The sequence below is a fragment of the Phascolarctos cinereus genome, unplaced genomic scaffold (genome assembly GCF_003287225.1).
Source record: "Phascolarctos cinereus isolate Bilbo 61053 unplaced genomic scaffold, phaCin_HiC Scaffold_4;HRSCAF=312, whole genome shotgun sequence".
NCBI lineage: Eukaryota > Metazoa > Chordata > Mammalia > Diprotodontia > Phascolarctidae > Phascolarctos > Phascolarctos cinereus.
The window spans coordinates 722,655,292-722,681,806 of NW_027555847.1; the positions used below are offsets into that span (position 1 = coordinate 722,655,292).

A 26,515-nucleotide genomic window follows, 5' to 3' on the forward strand; every position below is an offset into this window, starting at 1 on the left:
CTGATAAAGACAGCTGGACAAAATCTTTTCTGTTGCTGCATCTATGAAGGGCACACACATCGAAGGCACTTAATAAAAGCTTACTGAATGAAAAGCTAGATTCTTGTTTATTCAAACTATTCCCAATCCTGAGCATTCTGTTTTCATCGTTTATACAGCTGGCTGGGTCACAGCAAGAGTTTAATGGCTGTTTGTTGAAATAAACAAGCCAAAATTTTAATAAGGATTCATAAGATACATAAAAATAAAGCACTGAATTTGTTTTGCTATTGTTTTAATTAGAACACAGGAGAATCTTTCTAGCGCAGGCACTTATTTTATGGTCTCATTTCTACCACCAACTCAAGCAAAGAAAACGGCTGTCAGCCTTCCCACATCCCCAAATGTGTTCACTTTTCTTGGGCAGCCCCTGGGTAGGTTAGTAAATCCTAGTCTTTGCAAACTGTGCTTGCTTTTTCAGCCATAAAATATCCATCTGACAAAATGTCCTAGGGAATGGAGCTCTGAGATGATTGAAAATGTAGGAACATCCCCCAGGCAGGGAGAAATCTGCCATCTGACTCTGAGACCTGAGACCACCACAAGCGTTAAAGACAGAAAGAGCCCGACAGAATCATTCTTAAAGACGCCAACCACCTAATTTTACTCATTAGAGAAGTGACTTGCCCCAAGTCCCAAAGGCCAGGAAAGAACCAGTCAGTACTGGAAGCCGGCTCCTCTGAAGCCAAATCTCAACTTAGTTCACCCATCCATGTCGCTTCCCAAAACTCCAAATCCAAGCCTTAAGGGGTCAGGTCAAATTCTCCAATATCACACTGGAAAACAGAGCCAGGATCCAAAAAGTTCTCACAGGCAGGCAAGAATACTGGCTCAAATACAGTAAGAGGGGTTTGGGACTGGCCCTAGATCTGTGGCTTCCTCGATAAAGGGAACTCCCAGGGGAGGAAACTCTCCCTACCAATGCAGGTGGCTCCTTCTCTACAATTTCCCCTCTTGAGGATTTGCCTAGAGCACTGACAAGTAAATGACTCACCCAGGGCCACCCAGCCCAGGCAGGTCAGAAGCAGGCCACGAAGATGAAACTTAACAGGGATAAGAAGACATTTCTGCCCAGGTTCAAACAATTATGTGGTTCACTGGTTGTTTAATTTCAATTTCTTGTTACTCTGAGCTTGGCAAATACTCACAAATATAAACATTTCCATAGACAAAGAAAAGAAAAAGAGCACGGTCTACAAAACCATGAATATCCTCCTCACATCCAGATTGTTTTTTAGAAGTATACATTCGATCCGACTTGTCAGACCCAAAGCTATCTCCTGGGTCAGAACCTCCTTCTGATCTCTCCTGTGCTTTTTCTTTTTCCTTTTTTTTTTTTCCCCGGCATCACAATTTCTAGCTTCCCTTTCCACTATAACGCGTCACCTCCTCCCTTGAAAGAAGTAAGTGAGAGCACAGCCACACAAAAGAAGTCCACCCCTGGCCAAGTACAGCAAAATACAGACCTGGATCTGCACCTCTAGTCCATCACCAAGGGGGCAGAAGGCTTCACCTTGGCCCCTCTGGCCTCAGTCGGTCCCTGCTCTGATCAGAGCTCTAAGGGATTTTTTCCCTTCACAATACTGTTGTCACTGTTGACATCAGCTTCCTGGTTCCACTCACCTTGCTCTACCTCAGTTCATACAAATCTCCCCAGTTTCTATGAATCTGACCTTTCTATCATTTCTCACAGCACAAAATGTTCTGCTGCAATCCCATATTGTGATTTGGCCGGTGATTTTCCAATTGATGGGAACCTCCTCGGTGTCCAGTCCTCTGCTACACCAAAAAGGATCATCATGAACGTTTTTTAATAGAGCGCACTCTCCTCGTGCCTCTGATCTCTTTGAGGATACGGCTAGGAACAGCGTTTCTGGGTCGTGGGGTTTCCACAGCTTGGTCACCTTTTAGGCACAGCTCTGAACTGCTTTTCAGGATGGCTAGAGCAATTCAGAGCTCTACCAACAGTGGACTGGTATGCCTGTCTTCCCATTTCCCTACCGCCAACTGTCCTCTTTTTTTTTTTTGTCATCTCTGCCAATCTGATGAGTGGGGTAGAACCTCAAAGTGGTTTAACGTGCATTTCTCTTCGTGATTTGGTAAATTTTCTAATACGACTGTTAATAGCTTGCTTTTCTTTTTTGAAGAATTTCCTAATTACAGAGCTCATGGAGGTGTAGCTGGGCAGCACTTTACAACATCAGGGAGGTCCCATGGCAAGTGAAAGCAGCGTATCGCCTATCAATACTGTGCCAGGCCAGAGTCCATCATTTCTGACTTGAAGGAGACTTTGGGAGGCAGCTGGTTCAGCCCATACCTGAAGAGAAATTCCTTCTACAACATAAACTCTAAGCCTGTGATAAGTGCCATATGAGTGAGCAGGAGAACCCGAGTGCTGGAAGAGATCAGAGAAGGGAAAAATCACTTCCAGCTGGGGAGATCACAGAGGAGGTGGCGTCCGCACTGGGCCTTGGGAAAAGGTAGGATGTGGCCAAGACAAGATTCAATCTAATTCCATGCATGTTGATTGAGCGCTTCCCATCTACAAGGTGTTAGGGATGGACGGTTCTCCACAATCTGGTTCCAGCCTTCCTTCTCCACCTTATTTCCAGCCCCTGTAACTCTTGCTAAGCTCAATACCTTTTCTTCAAAGGGTGCGTACAACCTGGTCCCCATCCTAGAGCTTCTAACTCCTCCTCCCACAATCCTCTCAGGGCTCCACTCAAGGGCCACCCCCTCTGGAGAAATACGATTTCCCTGATTCCTCCAAGCGTCAACTCTGAGGGGTATTTACTTACACATCTATGTGCATACTCAGTGTGTACATGTACCTACAGGTATAGATAGACACATACACATATATGCAATCTATCTCTCCACAGTAGAGGGCAAGCTCCAACCTCTGTATCACTAGCACCTTGCACATGATAGGTCTTTAACACCATGTTTACTGAATTGAGCCGGGGATACAAATCCTATCCCCAGGAGCATGGGGGGTGGGGGGAGAAAGGCCCACAAAAATAAGTTAAATACAAAGTAGATCAGAATAAAGAAGAAACATAGTCAAGGTGCTTTTGGGAAGCAGAGTGAGGAGAGAAAGGAGAAGACTGAACTGGGGAGGAGGATTCATGCAAGAGCCAGCCCTGAAGGGACAGAAGGATCTCATCAGCCAGAGATGAGGTGAGAACGCATTCCAGTCCTGCGGAATGGCCGTGCTCCTGCAGGGGAGCAGGGGAGGGCAGCACAAGGTCAAGGAACAGCTGATAGCCCAGTCTGGCTGGACCATCAAATATATCAAGAAAAGTAAGTTGGGGCAGCTAGGTGGTGCAGTGGATAGAGCACTGGCCCTAGAGTCAGGAGGACCTGAGTTCAAATCCAGCTTCAGACACATATCACTCACTAGCTGCGTGACCCTGGGCAAGTCACTTAACCTTGACTTCCTTGGGGGGAAAAAAGTAAGTTGGCACCAAACTATAGGGGATGGGCAAGAGAGCCTTGAATGTCACACTAATGCATTTGTATTTTATCTGACTTGCAGGTAAAATCGTGTGTGTGCACACGTGCGTGTGTGCACGCGTGTGTGTGTGTGTGTGTGTGTGTGTGCGCACACGTGCGCGCTGTGTAAGCTCCTTTAGAGCGAGGTGAGCCTGTCTTGATTTCCTATTTGTATTCCCATTTTTTGGGGTATGTAATAAGTGCTTAACAAATGCTTTTCATTCATGCGTTCATCATATACAAAACAGGAAACTGCTAAAGGTTTCTGAGCAAAGAGTGTCCCCGTCACAATCACCCACCAGGGAGGCAGACTGTTTGCCCTCCTTCTCTTTTGCTGTCTTGCTCTGTTTCTTCTTTCTCGTGGCTCCTCCCACTGGCTCTAATTCTTCTTTACATCATGACTAATGGGAAAATAGGCTTAATATGGATGCAAGAAGAGCCTACATCAGACTGTACACCATCCTGAGGAAGGGGAAGGAGAGGGCAGGGGAGAAAATCTGAAACTCAAAAGCTTATGGAAGTGAATGCCGAAAACTAAAAATTAACCAATAAATCATTTAATTAAAACAAAGAAGAATTACGCATCAGGAAAAGAGCGCTCCAGCAACAAGAACTACACAAGCAAAGGTGCAGGGGGGCAAACCCCAAAGCATGCCCGGAGCGTGTCCCCGCCCTTTTTCCGAGAGGAAGATGACATCACGGGGGCCATCTTGACTTGTGGGTGAATCGGAGGTAAGTGAGGCGGGGTTGTGTAAAGTCACCACCTCCCCCTCCCTCCCTGAATCATCCACATCCAGGGGCAGGACACAAGTCGGGACCACTGGCGGTGTCCCAGACACGGTGCGCGATCTTGGAGTCTTCGAGGTCTAACCAAGCTCTAAGCGCTCCACAGCACATGCTTCGGCCGCCTTTGCGGTCACTTGAAAGGGGCCATTCTCATCTGGCGGGAGGTCTTCACATGCTGGGGGTAGCCACCCCCTAACTCCCATCAGTTACTCTCAAACTGGGTCAGCCCATCTGCCAAGATGGCTTAGCAGGGCGTGCCCACTGTGCACGCCACAACTTCTGGAGCCATGAGAGCTGAGTGCCAAGTGGACACCAAGGGTAAATGAGCAGCCCCGGAAAGGGCTTGATGAGCCCTCCCACCCACCAGAGGTGCTGGTCCTCCCTGAACACCCGTCCACCCCAAGTCAGTCAATAAGCAGCTACTAAACACCTGCTATGTTCCAGTCACCATACTGAGGACTGTCAGAAGACAGACCCAGCTCTCAAGGATCTCACAGTGCCATGGAGGAGACACACACAGACAAGTCTATACAAACAGGATAAATGCAGAGAACCAGGGAAGACTCAACAGTGGGAAGGCCCCAGCATCACAAAGGAGAGAGGCAGCTAGAAGGCAGGGAGGGGGTAAAACAAAGAAACGATTACAGAAAGTCCCTCGATTATGCCCCGCAGACAAAGGAGGAAGGCATTACTTCACCACAGCCCGGCCACATTCGAGGCTCTCCACAAAGCCTTAACACATTAGTACTCCTGGCAAAAGCAATAAAGCCTCCAGAAGGTAGTCATTTCCCCAGCTAGGCCAACGTTGAGCTAAAAGAAATTCTGGATGTCTAATCCATCTGAGTATCATTAGGTTAATATCCGAGGCTCCCATGCCGTATATCAAGCGGCCGTCCCTTTCTGGATAAAAAAGATAACACAAAGGGGGTTCCTCCACCCTTGCTCATGTGAACCATAAAACAGATTTATTACCTAAGTTATACTCTTTGTTTTCTCTTGCTGAGGAAAAAAGAAAGACAACCTTCTCTCCTGACCAGAATTCCCTCCATCACAGCGCCAATTGGTGCACCCTGTTCGGATCGTATGGCTCCCTTCCTTAATGCCCTGGTCACACTTTGTACCTTCTTAAATCTTACAGTAACGTAGAGCTCTTTCTTTCACTTCAAGACGGGGGAGCAACAGCTGTTCCAGATGTCTGACCAGGGAGAGTCGCCCACTGGCTTTCTTCTTGGCTCATTTTTCTCAGAGGAATTCTCCCAATATCAAACTACATAGAGTCCTATTGTATACACTGAACCCGCTCGGCGAGCGGTTGTCCTGGGTATTTTATATTTGGTTACACGCGGCCAGAGAACAGAAATCACTGTGCCCCTCCGGGCAGCCTATCCCTCTCTCCCATGCAGTAAAGCCCCAGTGACCTATGCCACTCTGCGCATGATTCTTGAAGAAAAAGAGAGAGTAGCATTCTAAAGAAAGAATTCCTAGATCCATCTAAAACACAAGCCCACATTCACGCTGGGTTATCTTTTTCTACACCCTTGTTCCACCCTCCCCGCCCCCCCATTAGAATGCAAACTCTCCCCTAAGAGGGAATATTTACCCTTCGCATTTTAATCGCCAGCGCCCAGCGTTTGTAGACACTTAATAAGTAATTGTTGGGAGGTGGGGGGAGGGGGCAGCATATAACGTCAAATTATTTCTTGACTGCTTTCCTTGAATACGTTGTTTTAAAAAAATTATTTGTTATAACGGATGGCTCTGTGGGGCGGGACCCGGGGAGGGATACAGAGAAAATCTAAACAGAGTAAAAAGAAAAGATATCGATAAAAATCTATTTAAATAAATAACAGACTCCTGCTTTACTGAATTCATTCACATCATTTTTTTTTTTAAGGCTGGATTTCAAATCCAAGGCACTGGCACCCCCAGGGCTCCAGGCTCTCCTTAGGAATCATGACTCTTCCCAACCCAGGCTGGGCAGGAGGTGAGGAGCTTCCCCCTCTGTTCCCAAACAGCCCTCTCTTTCTGAATCCTTCGCACCTCCATGGTCCTTCAACACCATCTCATTAGCGTTTCCCTTTTCTAGGCCTTTACTTCCTCAATTCCTAGGTCTCCAGTAGAGACACCAAACAGAAAAACCCAAGGGCACGTTTGTAACCAGGATTTCACCTCATAACAATAAGAATTAACCACTCCCACCCACACGGGGCTTGAAAGTTTACAAAGCACTTTCTTCACCACAAGCCAGCAGTAGAGGGGATGCAAGTTTATGAGGAAAGAAATCTTGGCTCTCAAGAGAAGTGACCTGCCCAGGGTCACACAGCTAGTAAGAGACTAAGGCAAGATTAAAACCCAGGTCTCCAGATTCCAGCCCACACCCACAGCCTGGATTCACACACTCAAAGTTGCCATATTTAGGAGCTATTTGTTCAGAATAACTGTCTTTATTTGTACTCATTCAATGAAAGCTTACTGAGGATCACAGTCACTAGTACTTTACTAGGTGTTAGAAAGGAAAGGGGTTTTCTGCCCTCTCTCCACTCCATCTTGCTGCCCCTAAGGACAATCCATTTTAAGTGAAGATTCCCAGATCCCTAAAGTGGGACCGTTTCTACCAACAATACACAGTGTCAAGAAGTCAAGTCTTAGAAATGCAAAGATCATAAAGTCCAACCTTTCCCATAGGGCACAAGAGGAAAAGAGGGGTGCCCAGGGTCAACCACTCCATCTGAGCCCACACAGCTAATCAAGGTGGTAAGAAACAGAGCCTCTGCCTGACCACGAGCAGAGAGACCTGGTCTTTGGGCCTTCTTCTTGAACCCTACAGGGGCGTCACCTGTGCTGTCATAAGGAGCAATGAGCTGGAACATGTGTAGGGACTTAAGTCCTGGGACTTAAAAAGGGTGGAGAGCCACTGGTATAAATGGATGGAAGAAAGCAGAAAAAACACCAATCTAGGATTCATGGTGGAACAAAGATATTTTCATCACATGTGATGAGGAGATCCCTGTTCTCGAATGACTGGACTAACCTGCATCCCCAATGCCAGGCCCTGAGCTCACCGGTCTTCCCACGGTCCCCTCACCACGGCCTTTCATCATCTCTGCCAAGCTGACAGCCATGAGGGCACTAAACAGGAGAGAGACCTCGGAAAACGTGGCCAACAACAAATAGAAGAAAAATGGTGTGCAGTGGAGAGAGTCTTGGCCTTGGATTCAAGAAAACCTTGCCTCTTCCTGGCTGTGTGACCATGGCAAGTCTCTCCACCCATCTGAGGCCGAGGCCTCTTCAAGCCGCCATCTAACCCCTTCTCTCCACTCCCAAAGCCACCACCCTTATCACCTGCCGCCTGAACCATCCAGGTCCCAGCTGGTCTCCAGGCTGTCCCCACTCGAACCCCGTCTCCTCACATCACGGCCAAAGTCACTTTCCTACTTTAGATCTGATTGAGTCATTCCCCTGCTCGTTACAATCCAGTGGCTCCCTAGTACATCTAGGATCGAAAGGAGATGCCTCTGAGGCAAGCTGGCCTCAACTCCCCTTTCCAGGCTTATTTGTATACATGACGCCCCTTTGAGACTCAACTATGGTTTTGCTGTGTCTACTAAGGCCTCCTTTCTCTTCCTCCCCCCACACTCCATCTCCCACCTCCAGGCCCTTTCGACTGGCTGTCCTCCATGACCAGCAAGCGCTCCTTCATCGCTGACGCTCCCCAGAATCAGCTCCAGCATCACCTTCTGCATGAAGCCTTTCCTGATCCCCACAACTGTTTGGTGCTTCACCCCGAAAAGAAAACTGCCTAGTATTCGTGTTGAGCCTCAGTATCCAATATCTGTAGATGCCTTCTCCCATGACAGAATGTAAGCTCCCCGAGGGGAGGGCCTCTTTCAGTTCTGTCTTTGTGCCCCCAGCACCCAGCAGAGTGCCTGGCAAAAAGTAATGGATTATTAAATAGAAAATGGGACTCTGAGCTCCTGAATCCCATTGCAGAGCAACATGGTGGTAGCTCAACATGTCTGCTCTGTTCATGGGAATTCTTTACTTGCTAGGAAATGGGTGTCAATCAGGAAACCAAGGGCCAAAGAAGGAAGTTACTTGCCCGAGGTCCCATGACTTTATGGTGGGGTCAGAAGAAGAACCCAGATCTCCTGACCCCGTCCAGTATCTTTCTTATTCTATGCTGCCCACAGAATGAAGGAGTCAGCAGGGAACTCAGTGACCCACCCTGGAAAGGAATCCCCTCCAGAACATCCCAGACACGGTTCCTCCAGCCTCTACTGGAAGATATTCAAGGCCAGGAAGCCCACCTCCCCGAGGCAGCCCATTCTCCTTTGGGACAGTTCACCCTGCCATCAAACCAGCCCCCAGGAAAAGTCTCTTCTCCAGGCTGACTAAGTCATCTCCTTCAAACAGCCCTCATACAATACAGAGTCAAGGCCTTCCCCCATGTGGGTTGCCCTCTTCAAAACTCTCCAGTCCAGTACTCTAGATGAAGTCTTACCAGAGTAGAGGACAATGGGACAATCAACTGTCTATCAGACAGATACAAATAACGCATTTATTAAGCACCTCCTATGTGCCATTCCCATACGAAGCTTCCCCAACTCCTCTTAATCCTTTGTCTTCTCTGTTAATCATTCCCAATTTATTTAACATCCTATACAGACTGAATTGACTTAGCATGTCTCCAGGGGAAGGCAGTTAAACTCATTACCAATAGGGATAATTTCCTTCCTCGCATCCCTGGCACCTAGGCCAGCACCTGGCACCCAGTAAGCGCTTAATAAATGCTTGTTGATCTACTGTCTTGAATGTTTTTAGGTGCCACTTCTCACTATCACCTGTCCATCATCCTTCTCTGTATGACTGGGCAAATTAGTTTATATCCCACAGTGGCGCAGCCCATGGATGCCACATCTTTCCTCTCGGCAAGTAAGTCAAGTCTTTGCTAAGGCACTTTTTAGATTCTTCTGGCCTCTTTTTCAGGCTGACTGATTGATATCAGCTAGACAGCTATATGAAAATATTTGTGTGTGTCTAGGTCTTTTCTTCCACCAAATGCCACTTTCACCATCAATCGTTTGTCTGATGTAATATAAAAGTAAAAGGCATCGATAAAAATATTTTTTAAAGACTTGTTTGGACATATCAGGTTTGAGTTATCTTAATTGTACAATGCGTCTTTTCTTCATCTCTTTCTTCTTTTCAAATGAACAGAAATCGATTTTCTCTCTTATCTACCCATCCCTCCTTGAAAAAAAAAAGGGGAAAAATAAACCCCTTGTAACATACATGCAAACACGTTCCCCTGATGGTTGTGTCCAAAAAACACCTTCATTTGTAGCTCAAGTCTATCACCAGACTTTTACTACCTGTCCCTGTAAAAGCTGTTCTCCTGTTTCTGCCTCCCATCATTCTGCTTCATCCGTTCCTCTTTCCCAGGTCTCTCTTTATCATTTCTTACAGCAGAATAAGATTCCATCACATTCAAAGGCCATAAAGCGGTCAGTCATGCCCCAATCAATGGGCACCCCATCAGTTTCCACTTGCTGCTATGACAAAAAGAGTTGCTATAAATACGTTTGCCCTGACAGGGTTCCTATAAAGCCAGTCTAACCTCTGGTTCCCATCCTCTGGTCCCTGGCCTTGCTTCGCTCTTCTGAATTGGTTGCTAAGTTTCCTGTGCACCAACATCAGTCACTTCTTACAAATCTCATTTTTCCTCCCCACTGGAATTGTTTCCCTATGTGTCTCAGAATTTCACTGCTGCACAGCATGCTGCTGGCAGAGAAGCAACATGGTGTCCAGATAGGGTACTGCATTTGGAGTCAGGAAGACCTGGGTTCACATCCCACCTGAGACACTTGGCGGCTGTGTAGAAGGTCACTGAACTGAAACTGTGCCTCAGTTATCTCATCCTTAAAATGAGGGATTCAACTCAATGTCCTCTAAGGTCCCTAAATCTTCGATCTAACGAACACGTGATCTCATTGCTCCCAGGCTGCCCTCCCCCATAGCATGTGAATCCACATGACCCTATCTCTTTTTCCCCTAAACCTTCTGAAATCTGTTTCATCAAACCTTGGTGGGGGGGGGTGTTTGGAGAGGCATGGCAGGCTCCACCAGGATTTCCTCCCTGTCACTATCACAAGTTCTAGAGTGGTGCTTCCCCTCATTTCTACCCCAGCAACCAGTTCCTCTATTAGTGAGAATCAGCTCCTGAAAAGAATTTCCCCTTGCTCATTCTCCCATTTGAAGGATGAAATTATCACTAAGTCAAGAAGTTACAGCTGCTCTGCTTGAGAAAGAGCATGAGCGCTTTAGCAGATGTCAGTTTATGCCCCTCATAAACTGTTGAGAGGAATTCATGGATGGCAGATTTATAATGGATTATTAGGAAAACCAAATGTTGGGGGGTTATACCTGTCTCTAACCTCTAAGGCTCAGGTTGAGGGGACAACAGCTACCTTTCGTAACCCATCCCTCCTGTCCCGGTCAGGGACAGAATCCAGAGCTGGATGGGCCATGGAGCTAAGGAAAGGGTGGTTCTCACTGAAGGGTGCATTCATTTATTCAATCAACAAAGCAACTACGTAGCACGACTCTGTGCCAGGCACAGCGTTAGGTGCTAGGAATACAAGACAAAAACCAGTCCCTTCCCTCAGGGAGCTTACATTCTCTTATAAAAATAAGGCAAGTATGATTTGGAGGGAGGGCACCAATACCCGGAAGATTCCAGAAAGACTACATGGAGCAGGTTGGTCATTGAGGGGGTCTGGAAGGAGCTCGGGAGACAGAGAGGTAAAGACAAGGAAGAAGTTCACTCCAGGCCTGGGGGAGAGCCAACACAAAGACTCAGAGGAAGGAGGGAATGTCATGTTTGGGGAGCAGCAAGTGGCCAGCTTAGCTAGCTAGAACACAGAGTATATCAGGGATGATGTGACATCTGTCTAGGAAGGTTGGTCTGAACCAGCCTGGGAAGGGTCTTAAATGCTAACCAGAAGAGCATGTGTATTCTCCTACAGGATCCCGGAAGCCAGCAGCTTCTGGAGAAAGGAATGCCATTGTGCTTTGGGAATGGGAATCTGGCAGCTGGGTGGGACAGGACCACAGACTCAGAGCTGGCCAGAACCTTGGACACTATGAAGGCCAGGCCCCTCATTTTACAGGTGAAGAAACAGAGGACTTGTCCAGGGCCTCTCAGTCACATAAGTATCTGGGGCAATATCTGAATCCAGGTCTTCTCAGCCCCAAGTTCAGTGTGTCCTCTCTACTGCAGGCGAGTGCAGAGAGGTGATGAGGCCCTGGCCTAGGAGAGTGGCACTGTGGGCAGAGAAAGGTGCCTGCACTGACTGAATACAGATATTTGAGAGAAGGACCTAGAGGACTAGATGGAAGGTGATGCCTTTGACAGAAACCCACCTAGAAGGGGCAAAGCTGGCGAGGGGCTGGGCAGATGGGGGCCAGAGAATGAGCTGTGTCGGGGTCATGTTGAGTGTGAAGCACCCACCAGAACCCCAGCTGGAGATGCCCACTGGAAAGCTGAGGATGCAGGAGAGAGACAAGGGCTGGACACACATGTCTGGGAGTCATCCACTTACCGAGGAGCATGAAGAAGGGTGGGGATTCGGGGGAGGCATGGGATGGGAGCAGTACACACCTCCACGCTGCACGTCTGCACGCTGGCAGTGGGAGTGTCCTTGGCTCCCAGGGGGCTCTAAGCCACGTCAGCAGCCACATCGGCAGCCACATCAACCCCCTCCACCCTGATCTGGTAAATTCCTCCAGGATCAAACAGAGAATCCCTCACGTGGCTTTTCAGTTCCTCACAGCCTACAAGCTGCTGCTTGCCGCTCTTCTCACACCCAGAACCCCACTATGTGCTCCAGCTCCAGCCTTGGTGCCTCTTCCCGGGCTGTCCCCTCCTCCTCTCTGCCTCCCGCTGGCTCTGACTTCAGTTCTCAGCTGAAGTGCCACCTTCTCCAAGAAGCCTTGCCCAGGTCCTCCTTAATCTTAGTACCTTCAGTCTGAGACGACCCTCGTTTCTCCAGCCCGTATCCAGTCTGTCCACAGTCATTGGCCTGTTGTCTCTCCCGTTAGCCTGTGAGCTCCCTGGAAGCAGGGGCTGTTTTTCCCACCTTTGGCCCCCCAGTGCTTAGCACAGTGCCTAGACATTCAATGTTGTCTGAGTGCCTGACTCATATAGGCTGTCTACTAAGGCAGGGAAAGGCTTCTGGAGGCGAGGACTGACATGGATGAAATCAAGTCAACTTTTGCTTTACTTAATTAGAAAATAAGGAAACATGTCGAGGCATGTGAGGGTGCTGTTATTAAACAATTATTAATGGGGTGAAAACTTGGTCACAGTTGAAATCAAATGATATGTCATCCCTCGAGAGGACTCAGCTCACTTATTCCATAATTGCATGCAGCAGACAGAAACGATTCTCTCCTAAGTCTTACTATTCAGATTCCTAGTGCTTCCTCATTAAGTTCTGCCTGAAAGTATGGAGAGGGACTTGTCTGCTCAGGGGTGGACGCGCTTCTGTGTCTCAGGGCCCCACATTGGGCTTGGATGGCGTTTCCTGGGAGGCAGCTGGCTCTTTTCAGGGAAGGCTCCTGAACAAGTCTCATTTCATACTCTACTGAAAACAATGTGTTTTTTTTTAAAAGAAAAGGCTAGACTGGAGGCAGGGCAGGGGTAAGAAGTAAGTACCACAACTGTGGAGACCGAAGATTTTAAAGATTTTAAAGGTTGAGAAAAGCTATCTAATAACATACAAAATCTGATATATAACATACGATAACATCTCTAATATCTAGTAACAAATCGGTACAGGGCTTCCCAGTTAGGTGAGCACGCTCCCCACTGGGACACTGAGGGCACAGGAAAAGTAAAATCGCCATTTTGCGGCCAAGGAAATAGCAGTTCAAAGGCAGGGGATTGGCCAGGTTGTGCTCCTCACCTCAAGGATACCGTCTTGCTACTTAATGACAATTAGGATAGAAACACTTTCCTTCCAAGGTCTTTCTATAAGACTCTGACCCTGGAAAAAGAAGGCAGGAAAGAGGCCCACTTACAAATGTTTCCAGGGTTTCTCCGAATGGCCAAAGTCACCTGGCTCATAAAGGAAGGGGGTTTCACGGACAAATAGATAAAGATGGTTTTGAAACACAGCATGTCTTTAGAATTCTTCAAGTGATTCCACTTTCTGCATTTGAAAAAAAGAAGAAAAAACGAGGCAACCTAAAGGCCCAAGAGAATCCAATGCAGAGGTGTCTGGGAAATCCTTGCCAATGAGGAAGCAGACTGGGAAAGACTGAGTCGGTGGCCACAGAAGACCGAGCCGGCATCTCCCAGGCTCCTGCACCACCTTCACACCAAAGTGCTCTGGAGCCTTTCTCAGGTGTCTTGCTGAAAAAGCCTTTCAGTGTAAAGGTTTGCCCTGTTTCCTTGGATTCCTGTGCAAATTATCAATTTAATATGGCAAATGTCGCAGGCGGCCTGGCTGTGGACGGAAGCCCGAGGGCGCTTAGTATACTTAGCAGCAGCACCCTACGGTTTCTTTTCCGTCCTTGGTAAGAACAGATTGGGATTTCCACCCCAAATGTTCCCATTAGCTATTTGTGCCCGACCTGTGGTAGAGCGTTCTGAGCTCCTGCTGGTCTGATCAGCCACAGCTGGACACACCGGACCCTGACTCCAACATGGTGATGTCATTGCGGTCATCTTCAAGAACAAAGGACGACTTCCAACCAGCCAAGAAGAGACAGCCATCCTCACTCCTTAACGATGCAGCAGCAGCTTTTCTGGGTCCCTAGAAACTCATAGGAGCAGAATGGAAACTCCTTGAGGGTAGCAGCTGTTCAGCTTTGTGTGTGCCCAGCACCAACATGAAGCCTTGCACGACAGATGCCTGCTGAATTAAGTTCTGGGCAAGAGCCAAGATCTTGGTCTGGTAATGAGCCCTGGACCGCATCGGCCTCGCATCCCACCACTGGTCTCACCTGGGTCCAATAGGATGTGTTTCCCAATGCCCGTGCCCAAGCCACCTGCCCACATTCTCTCACCAAGATGGGCTGTGAGGAGCAACATGCTGTCTTGGCAGCATGCTGCCTGCTTTGCTGTGCCCAGACAGTCTGCCATACCAACAATACTGCCGTGTCCCTGGCTGCCTCCTCCACCTCGTCTGGCAGAGGGCCCGTTCACTATTCAGGATAAGCCTGAAGAAAACCGAGGGCACAGACCAGCCTGTGCCCAGCCTATGCATCCAAAGATACAGATCAGTAACACGGGCCTGAAAAGACACACTGAACAACACACCATCCTGCAAGGCCCTAATGGATCAGCAAGCGAAAAAAATCCAATCAACACAGGGAGAATGGTCCCTCAGGAGCATGACCAACAGAAGCGCCATCAACGGGACATCCAAGTCCAGACCAAACAAGGGCCTGCACAGCTTTCACTCCTGCTTCTCTGAGCAGACCTGCCCGTGAAACGGTAAGAGAGGATCCACAGGAAGGTCCTGGAACAGGCCGCCCATCGGCCTGAACGTTCTTCCAGGAAGAGTGAGACAGACAAGGCCTCTTCACGCGCTAAGATTCTGAGATTCAGGGAACCAAACACTTCGGCTCTAGACCCAGGTGAAGAACAACGGCGGGGAGTTAACAAGTTCAGCTTGAGCAAAGAAGGTGACAGAAACCCCTGAGGATGCCATGCCACATTAATGCCCAGGAGCATGCCCGTCCTGTGGACTGCCGGGAAACAGCAACAGCATACGTCTCAGGTCTGGACATCAGAAATGGGCTTTCTCTGTGAGAGCAAAAGGTTCCAGGCTGACTGTGAATCTAGGAGGCAGAGTCAGAGAACCTAAGAGGTCCTGAAAAGAGCAGCTGCTGCCCCCAATCAAACGATTATTTCATGTGTGCATGGGATAAAGAGGTCTAGGTACACAACCCAGCCAGCCAGCCACCTGTACAGTCACCCCCAACAGGAACGCTCTCTTCTCCTAGGAAAGTCAAGAATAAATGATACATCTGGAGTAATGGCCAGTTTTAAGGTCAGCCTCGGCCAAATTTATTGGTTGACATCCACCACGTTGACTTGCTTGGAAAGCACATAGCCCACAATGGATACATTAGCAATTCAACCAATAACAAGGACAGGCTATTTCCTCCCTGTGCTATTTTCATTCTTATTCAGCCATAATGGTTAGTGTTGAGATTATCCTTTTAAATGGCAACACTAGCAAGTTTCAGCTCCAACAGTAATACTTGGAAAAGCCTATATAGACATGCACTGGGAAACACCAGCGTCACCTTGCCATAACTTCATCCCTCTGTTAGAATGTCGCTTGGTGTGACAGACACAAACCGGACGGCTCTCTGTGACCCTCCCCGCCATCACACCTGACCCAGCAGTCAGCTGACCACCACCAATCTGCTTAGCACATGAGCAGAAACGTGTTTTCACAGAACCAAATATGACAACAGCCAAGGGCCTTCACGGCCAACTCTGTCATAGAAGCAAACTTTGTAGGCGTAAGCCAAGTGTTTAGTCCATTGGGCATTTACCAGTCTCACAAAACCCGACCATGGTCACCTCTTGTATATTTATTTCATTTTAATTATGATCCCGCCTGCCAGTCGCTGGCCACCAATCACTGTCAGCCAGTTCGCTGGTCACCCAGGGCTCCAAAGGTCTGCTTTTTTTGGCACTAGGCCTTTCTATCTCCGAATACAATTAAGCAGCTCAGACACTAAAAGTGCTGTGTGGCAGGCATATTTACCAAAGAAAGATCCTGCCATTCTGCAGAGAGCTTACTAAGCCTACAAGATCTTACTTTTCACCTCAGAGTTGACGAGAATTAAGTAATAACATGAGAATTCAAGGGAGCAGCTTCTTCAGGGTCAAATTCTAATGTGTTACTGCAACTTCACTTGCAGCAAAATACCCAGAAAAGGACTAGGAGGTGGTTTTCACTGGACTAAGAAAGCAGAAGTTTAAATGGCCTCATTCAGGAGTTTATTTACCAAGGAATAGGCAGCAGTTTTGCAGTTGATTCATTCATGAAGAAGCCCCCCAAAGGCACTGACTAATGAATATTGTATGTTCCCAGTACAGACGATTCATTCACTAGAAAGTCAAGCCCATTCAAACTCCCTGGCCATTTGCATTCGAGCCTTACCAAAACAATCATTTCTTGACTAAGTCTTCTCTTCTCTTCTCTTCTCTTCTCTTCTCTTCTCTAGGATATCAGTTCACTTTGGTTTTAGGTGTTCTTGGTGTCATGAATATGACCGGATCATAAAATCATTCAATTAGAGTCACAAGGGATCTGAGTGATCAGAGTACAAACCCCTCATTTTACAGATGGAAAGACAAGGGCCCAGAAAGGAGAAGCCACTTCCCCAAGGTCACCCAGAAGCAAGTTACCAGAGCCAGAATTCAAATCCAGGGCTCTTTCCCCTAAACCAGTGGTGTCAAACTCCTATTGAAATGGAGGCCACTAGTTGTGAACAGATCCAGCCATTCTGGAGAGCAATTTGGAACTCTGCCCAAAGGGCTATAAAACTGCATACCCTTCGACCCAGCAATAGCACTTCTAGGGCTATATCCCAAAGACCGTAAAAACGGGAAAAGGACCCACATGTCCAAAGATATTCATAGCAGCTCTTTCTGTGGTGGCAAAAATTGGAAATTGAGGTTATTCCCATCAATTGGGGAATGGCTGAACAAGCTGTGGTATATGATTGTGATGGAATACTATCGTGCTATAAGAAATGACAGGCAGGATGGTTTCAGAAAAACCTGGGAAGATTTATATGAACTGAGGCTGAGTGAAGTGAGCAGAACCAAGAGAATAGTGCACACAGTAACAGCAACATTGTACAATGATCATCTGTAAATTACTTAGCTATTCTCTGCAATACAGTGATCCAAGACAATTCTAAAGGACTCATGATAGAAAATGCTATGACCTCTGGAGAAGGAACTGATGGAGCCTGAATGCAGACCAAAGCAGACTTTTTTTCACTTTTTAAATTTTTTTGTGGGTTTTTTTTTTGGTCTGTTTTCTTTCACAGCATGACTAGTATGGAAATATGTTCCACAAGACTGCACACGCATAACCTATATCAAATTGCTTACCATCCCATGGAGAGGGGAAAGGAAGGAGGGAGAGAATTTGGAACTCAAAATTTTAAAAAAATGAACATTAAAATTTGCTTTTACACATAATTGGGGAGAATAAAATATAATTAAAAAAATAAAAACTGGTTTAAAATTATTTTTACATGTAACTGGGGAAAAACAAAATACTAAATAAAAGCGTAAAATTTAAAAAACAACCTTTGGTTTAGGGTCATCCTAGGTAGCTACTATATCTAGGAATAATGGAATTAAACATTAAAAGAAAACTTTTAAAATGTTTTGGGTAAAAAAATTGTCTTTAGAAAGAAGGGAAGGAAGAGGCAGTAAGAGTAAAGGGGAAGAAAAGGGAAAGGGATAATAAAAGGGGGGAGGGACTGAAGGAGGCGGTGGTCAAAAGCAAAACACTAGTGAATGGGGGAAAGGAAAAAGGAGAAAGAAAAGCATAAATGGGGGAAAAGGGGGAAAGGATGGAGAAAAAGACACAAATAGTAATCATACCTGTGAATGTGAATGGGATGAACTCTCCCATAAAGCAGAAACGGATTGCAGAGTGGATTAAAAACCATAATCCTACAATATGTTGTTTACAGGAAACACATCTGAAAAAGAGTGACACATACAGGGTAAAGGTAAAAGGCTGGAGCAGAATATATTATGTGTCAGCTGAAGTAAAAAAAGCAGGGGTAGCAATCCTGATCTCAGACAAAGCAAAAGCAAAAATAGATCTAATCAAAAGAGATAAGGAAGGAAACTACATCCTGCTAAAAGGCACCATAGACAATGAAGTAATATCATTACTAAACATATATGCACCAAATGGTATAGCATCCAAATTCTTACAGGAGAAGTTCAGGGAGTTACAGGAAGAAATAGACAGCAAAAATATACTAGTGGGGACCTGAACCTCCCCCTCTCGCACTAGATAAGTCTAACCACAAAATAAACAAGAAAGAAGTTAAGGAGGTGAATAGAACATTAGAAAAGTTAGGTATGATAGACCTCTGGAGAAAACTGAATGGGGATAGAAAGGAATATACTTTTTTCTCGGCAGTACATGGCACATACACAAAAATTGACCATGTACTAGGGCATAAAAACCTCACAATCCAATGCAGAAAGGCAGAAATATTAAATGCATCCTTTTCAGATCATGATGCAATAAAAATTATATGTAATAAAGGGCCATGGAAAGATAGACTAAAAAATAATTGGAAACTAAATAATCTAATCCTAAAAAATGATTGGGTCAAACAACAAATCATAGAAACAATAATTTCATTCAAGAGAATGACAATAATGAGACAACATACCAAAACCTATGGGATGCAGCGAAAGCAGTTCTTAGGGGAAGTTTTATATCTCTAAATGCTTACATAAATAAAATAGAAAAAGAGGAGATTAATGAATTGGGCATACAACTAAAAAAACTAGAAAAAGAACAAATTAAAAATCCTCAACTAAACACCAAATTAGAAATATTGAAAACCAAAGGAAAAATTAATAAAATTGAAATTAAGAAAACTATTGAACTAATAAATAAAACTAAGAGCTGGTTTTATGAAAAAACCAATAAAATAGATAAACCTTTGGTTAATTTAATTAAAAAAAGAAAGAAGAAAACCAAATTACTAGTATCAAGAATGAAAAGGGTGAAGCTACCACCAAGGAAGAGGAAATTAAAACAATAATTAGGAATTATTTTGCCCAACTATATGCCAACAAATTTGACAATCTTAGTGAAATGGATACATATTTACAAAAATATAAATTGCCCAGATTAACGAAGAGGAAGTAAAATACTTAAATAACCCCATCTCAGAAAAAGAAATTGAACAAGCCATTGATGAACTCCCTAGGAAAAAATCTCCAGGGCCAGATGGATTTACATGCGAATTCTATCAAACATTTAAAGAACAATTAATTCCAATACTATATAGACTATTTGGGAAAATAGGTGAAGAAGGAGTCTTACCAAATTCTTTTTATGATACAAATATGGTGTTGATACCTAAACCAGGAAGAGTCAAAATAGAGAAAGAAAATTATAGACCAATTTCTCTAATGAATATAGATGCAAAAATTTTAAACAAAATACTAGCAAATAGATTGCAGCAACTTATCACAAGAATAATACACTATGACCAGGTAGGATTTATACCAGGAATGCAGGGTTGGTTCAATATTAGGAAAACTATCAGCATCATTGAGCATATCAACACAAAACCAACAGAAACCACATGATCATCTCAATAGATGCAGAAAAAGCTTTTGATAAAATACAACACCCATTCCTATTAAAAACACTAGAAAGCATAGGTATAAATGGAGTCTTCCTTAAAATAATAAATAGCATCTATCTAAAACCTTCAGCAAGCATTATATGTAATGGGGACAGGCTAGAAGCATTTCCAATAAGATCGGGGGTGAAACAAGGATGTCCATTATCACCACTGTTATTCAATATTGTACTGGAAACCTTAGCTTTAGCAATAAGAGAAGAAAAAGAAATTGAAGGCATTAGAATAGGCAAAGAAGAAACAAAGCTATCACTCTTTGCAGATGACATGATGATATACTTAGAGAATCCTAGAGAATCAAGTAAAAAACTACTTGAAATAATAAACAACTTTAGCAAAGTTGCAGGCTATAAAATAAACCCACATAAATCATCAGCATTTCTATATATTACCAACAAAGCCCAACAGCAAGAGATAGAAAGAGAAATCCCATTTAAACTTACTGTAGACATTATAAAATATTTAGGAGTCTACCTCCCAAACAAACCCAGGAACTCTATGAACACAATTACAAAACACTTTTCACACAAATAAAATCAGATCTAAATAATTGGAAAAACATCAGTTGCTCATGGGTAGGCCGAGCTAATATAATAAAAATGACAATCCTACCTAAGCTAATTTACTTATTCAGTGCCATACCAATCAAACTACCAAAATTATTTTATAGAGTTAGAAAAAATAATAACAAGATTCATTTGGAAAAACAAAAGGTCCAGAATATCAAAGGAACTAATGAAAAGAAATGCAGGGGAAGGTGGCCTAGCAATTCCAGATCTTAAATTGTATTATAAAGCAGCAATCATCAAAACTGCTTGGTACTGGCTAAGAAATAGGGAGGTGGATCAGTGGAATAGGTTAAATATGCAAGACACAGTAGTCAATGACTATAGTAATCTATTATTTGATAAACCCAAAGACCCCAGCTTCTGGGATAAGAACCCACTCTTTGAAAAAAACTGCTGGGAAAACTGGAAAAGAGTATGGCAGAAACTAGGCATAGACCCAAATCTCACACCATATACCAAAATAAAGTCAAAATGGGTTCATGACTTAGATATAAAGGCTGATACCATAAGTAAACTGGGAGAACAAGGAATAGTTTACCTATCAGATCTATGGAGAACAGAAGAATTCATGACCAAACAGGAGATAGAGAACATTATGAAAAGCAAAATGGATAATTTTGATTACATTAAATTGAAAAGTTTTTGCACAAACAAAGCCAATGCAACTAAGATTAGAAGGAAGGTAGAAAATTGGGAAAGAATTTTTACAACCAGTCTCTCTGATAAAGGCCTCATTTCTAAAATATATAGAGAATTAAGACAAATTTATAAGAACACAAGCCATTCCCCAATTGATAAATGGTCAAAGGATATGAACAGACAGTTCTCAGATGAAGAAATTAAAGCCATCTATAGTCATATGAAAAAATGCTCTAAATCGTATTGATTAGAGAAATGCAAATCAAAACAACTCTGAGGTACCACATCACACCTATCAGATTGGCCAACATGACAAAACAGGAAAATGATAAATGTTGGAGAAGATGTGGGAAAATTGGAACACTAATACATTGTTGGTGGAGTTGTGAAATGATCCAACCATTTTGGAGAACAATTTGGAACTATGCCCAAAGGGCTACAAAAATGTGCATACCCTTTGATCCAGCAATAGCACTTCTAGGGCTATATCCCAAAGAGATCAAACAAATGGGAAAAGGACCCACATGTACAAAAATATTTATAGCAGCTCTTTTTGTGGTGGCAAAGAATTGGAAATTGAGAGGATGCCCATCAATTGGGGAATGGCTGAGCAAGTTGTGGTATATGAATATAAGGGAATACTATTGTTCTATAAGAAATGATGAACAGGCTGACTTCAGAAAAACCTGGAAAGACTTATATGGTCTGATGCTGAGTGAAGTGAGCAGAACCAAGAGGACTTTGTACACAATAACAGCCATGTTATGCGATGACTAATATTGTTAAACTGAACCCTTCTCAGCATTACAAGGATCTAAGACATCTCCAGAGGCCTCAGGATGGAAAATGCTGTCCACATCCAAAGAACGAACTATGGAAGTTGAATCACTATCACTTATTTTTACTTTCTGTTGAGTTTCGTTTCATCTTTCTGATGGTTCCTCCTATTGGTTTTAATTTTTACTTACAATTTCACTAATGTGAAAATATGTTTAATGGGTGTATAAATGTAAAGCCTTTATCAGATTGTGCGCCGTCTTGGGGAGGGTGGGGGGAGGAAGGAGGAAAAAAAGTTTCAACTCAAAAGCATATGGAAGTGATTATTGATAAATCAAAATAAATTAATAAATATTTTTAAATGGCTTTACATATAACTGGGGGAAAATATTATTTAAAAACCAATAAAAAAAAGGGGAAAAAAGAAAGAAACAGGGGCCATTAAATCATACAGAAGGATCCCTCTGGGCATATATTCACTTAGAAAACCACATACTAACATTATCTGTTTTTGTATGTTTTGTATCTATGTAATTGTATTTTTATTTATTTTGTTAAAATATTTCCCAATTCCATTTTAATCTGGTACAGATCTAAACTCAGGAGTGTTTCAGGCCATGTGAATGATAACTCTGCAGTGAGTAATTTCACTTCACTGCTAGAATAGCATATATTATACTGCCGGAAAGCTCTTCATAAATGCTGTATCATAGGCCAGGAGTTCATTATTGTCTCCAAGACCCTTTCACACACAACACAACCAGCCCTAGTATCACAGGAAGCAATATTTTAAACAAATAAAAATGGCGGACACAGTAATGGGGAAGAGAAATCACTGGGCAGGTCATCAGGAGAGCTGGGTTCTGGTCTTAGCCCGGACGGTAACTAGTTATGCAACCTTCAGAAAGTCTCTTCTAAGAACGTATGTGCCTCTTCTGTAAAATGAGGGGGCTGAATTAAACTGACTGGCGTGAGAAAGGAAACCAGGAGCCAAGCTCACCTGTGGTCAGGACTCAGGAAAGTCAGGGTAGACTGCGCCTGAGCCTCCTTCTCTGTCTGCTAGATTCCGGCTCATGGCCGGATTCCACTCTGCCCTGGTATATGGTGGGTATATGCGAGGTGAGGGGTGGCAGCAAACAGGCACACACTGCCAGAGACCACACTAACAAAACAGGATCCAGACAGAAGAAGCCCATTCGGCAGGCGGCCCCACCCTCAGGGTCGAGCCTCCCACTAACCCTGCTCAACTCTTCTCTCAAGTCAAACACACGCACCTGGAGAAGCCACAGTTCACTGACACCACCGGCCCACCTTCTACGCTCCAACATTCACAGAGGGACCTCCGCCAAGGGCCAACCAGCCCCTGACATGGACATCACCACTCTGCCCTATGTCCTGGCTCTCCTCAATGCTGCTCCTTCCTGGAGAACCCCAGTCACATGCCCCTCGCCAGCCTCCCCTGAAACGGCCAAAGATAATCTTCCTGCAGCCTACGCCGAGGGTCCCATTTCCTCACACAGATGAGATCGAGCTCTCTCTCTCTCTCTCTCTCTCTTGCTGTCTCTGTGTGTGTCTCTCTTTCCTCTCTCACTCTCTTCTCTCTCTCCCCTTCCTCTTCTATCTTTCTGACACTCTTTTCTCTCTCTTTCTCACTCTCTCTGCTGCTCTGTGTGTGTGTGTATGTCTCTCTCTCTCTCTCTCTCTCTCTCCATCTCTCCCAAATGTTATATTCTGTGTTATCTATGTTGAAATGTCAGCCCTGATTAAGTCTAATCTGCATGCCGGTTTTCGAATCTAGATCCTTATCTGTATTTACACACCAGGGTAGAGAGAGTCAAAACCACATTACTGGAAGGAGGACTAGTTTCTTCCAGCACACTCCTATGAAGAGCAAGTCTAGCCACACCTTCGCCAAACACCTCCTCCTCCCTCTCCCCTTCTCTCCATCACCTATCTGCCTGTGACTAATGCTGGATCATCCAGTAACCAGCTAACTGGAACCAAGAATGAACAGGGAAATAACAGCCATTCTGAGCACACACAGATTAGCCAACTACATGTCGACTCTCTCCTGTACTTTAGGTTTCTCCTCGAATCCTACTTTAGAAGAGCGAGAAGCCTCGAAGGCATCAGTATGTGAGCCATAGCCCGGCAGTCAGCGGAGAAGGCAGACAATGCCCGCGATCAGTCTGAGGCAGCGCCCTCCAAGTGGAATCAGAAGGCCTGGTTTCTGTCCAGCTGGGTCCCTTGGAGCCTCCCCGGACAAAGGACCCGACAGGGTCCTGAGCAGAGGCTGGGGCGATGCAGCAATTCTGAGGGGGTCCTTCAGACCTCATCAGGGGCCCAGAAAGTCAAAACTGTTATCACAATAATACAAAAACATTTCCATCTCTAACACAGTACATATGGACAGCTATAACCTACACGAGCAAAAGCACTTTGAGGGTCCTGGACAATTTTTAAGACTAGAAAGCGGCCCTGAGAACAAGCTTGAGAACTGCTGATGTACAGCTGGACTTGACGGCAAAAAGACTTGGATTCCAGTCCTACCCTGGACACAGACTGGCTGCGTGTCCCTGGTCAAGTCACTTAGCCAGCTTGCTCCTAGAAGACTTTTTAAGAGGAAGGTGCTAACCTGAATTGGTGTAGCGCATTTCCTCACCTGGGACTTCCCCATCCCAATGAAATCATGATTCCAGAGTCTATCCCAATGGGAGCTTAGAGATCATCTCTATGACTTCCCCTCATTTTATGGACAGGGATGTGGCTAAAGGAGGTTAGGTGAGCTCCCTAAAGTCACACACACACACACACACACACACACACACACACACACACACACACAGAGCCAGGAATGTCATCACCCCCTTCCCCAGTCTTCTGACCCAAAATCCAATTATGCTTGGGCTGTTGTACTAGGAGGTGTCACCTTCAAGTTACTCAAACCTCTCTGAGGCTCAGTTTCCTCATCTGTAAAACAGCAATGTAATATACACTGTTATTATTTTAGATACAGTATTTTATGAACATAGAAAGGAATATGTAAATCCGTAGTGGCGGCGGCTTGGCATCAGTGCCCGATGGCCTGGGCGCAGCCACTGAGGGCAAGACTCTTTAATCACATGGCCCTGTATCTCCCTTTTCTCGTTCCCCTCCTCACCTGCTGTCCCACTTCCCTTTCCTTTTCTTGCTTTCTTTTCTCTCTCTCCATTTTGGCCTGGGCACGGACTGGCACCATATGCTCTGTTCAGCCCTGCTAAGTGATTCCTGATCTTTGCAGACAGAGGGCATTTCGTGCATCCACACCAGAATGAGCTAGTAACTGGGGCAGCAAGCTTGTCCGTAAAGGAACCACGAGATGAGCATCTCCTTCTGGCTCACCGGTCATCACGCACGTCTGGCAGCATCCTCAAGCGCACCTCCCGTTCGGCAGATCAACAGGGGTGTGAGTGGGCCCAGGACCGGCCACAGACAGATACGAGAGCCAATCAGCGAGAAACATTTACAAAGCACCGCTGCGTCCCAGGCACTGCGTGCAGGGCTTGTGATAAAAAGACACAAGGGCCAGGAGCTCACAGTCTACTGGCAGACAGAACAGTGACTCGACAGAAAGAGTGCTAGCTCTAGAACCAAGCTTCCAACCCCCCCTTTCACACTTACTATGTGTGTGCGAGACTCTGGGCGAGTCACTTCATCTACAAGGGCCTCAGATTCCTCATCTGCACAATGAAAGTGCTGGATAAGAAGGCCTCTGACGTCCTTTGCAGCCTTAAACCCAGACTCCTAGGAAGAACTCATAAAAAGCCAACAGGTCTTGGTCAAGTACGGATATAACTCTACCAAGCTGGGTGGATCACAGACATAAAAAGAGCTGAAACAGAGTCAGTCAAGCCGCCCATCAGAGCACTGACGTATTTCAGACACAGAAAGAGGCACACGCCGGACGAAGTGTCAGTGTGGATTTGCTTTGCTTGAACAGGACTACTGGACATTAAAAAGTTTTGTTTTTTAAATTCAGAGAGGAAAAAGGGTTAGGGGAGAAGGGAGAGGTAAAGCAGGTGTCGTCAAGTACAGAATAATGAACAATACAAACACATTTAAAAGAAAAAGAAGGGAGGGCAGCAAGGTGGTACAGTGGATAGCACACTGGCCCTGGAAGCAAGTCACTTAACCTTAATTTCCTCCAAAAAATAAAGAATTAAATAAAATGATACTTTAAAGAAAAAAAAAAGAAGAGCATGTTCCAGCTCAGAGTGGGAGGGGCTCTTTAAGGCTGTCTGCTCACTATCTCCGAATCTCCCCAAATCCTCCTCTGGCCACCACTCCCCCTACTAGATTGTAAGCCCCCTGGAGGCAGGGACTCTCTTGCTTCTGTATACGCCTCTCCATTGGTTAGCACAGCGCCAGGCACACAGGAAGCACTCAACAAATGCTTTTCACTTCTTCATTCATGAACAAATGGCTTTCAAGAGAAACTCTCCAAGCACCACCCACCTCGAGTTAGAAGAGACCTCAGAGGCATCCAGCCCAGCTCCCACCTTTCCCAGAGGGGGAAGCCAGGCCTTGAGGACACTGACTTGTCCAAGGTCACACAGACCACAAGCCACAGAAATGGGAAGGGAACCCAGGTTCTCTGACTCCAGCCCAAATGAAGGGAGGCCATCTGCTCCCTCATTTAACAGAAGAGGAAACTGAGGCCCAGGGAGGGTCAGTAGTCAGCTCACAGGTCAGAAGTGGCAGGCCTGGAGTCTGATGGCAGT

The 26,515-nt window shown here is 45.2% G+C and overlaps 1 protein-coding gene across 19 annotated transcripts in view; it reads right to left on the bottom strand.

The window, feature by feature from the left end:
* The window catches only part of GNB1L (G protein subunit beta 1 like), a 152,073-nt gene that overhangs the window by 121,755 nt on the left and 3,803 nt on the right, over positions 1–26,515 (bottom strand). For 6 of the 19 annotated variants that reach the window (XM_078154456.1, XM_078154457.1, XM_078154465.1 and 3 more), the window contains exon 2: positions 17,972–18,072. The exons of 4 other annotated variants lie outside the window; for them this stretch is intronic. In XM_078154456.1, coding sequence (XP_078010582.1) covers positions 17,972–18,039 — 68 coding nt within the window. In that variant the 5' untranslated portion in view covers positions 18,040–18,072. Of the gene's footprint in view, positions 1–17,971; positions 18,073–26,515 lie in introns of those variants that run through there. 9 more of the 19 variants (XM_078154463.1, XM_078154459.1, XM_078154462.1 and 6 more) reach the window with 3 other exon arrangements.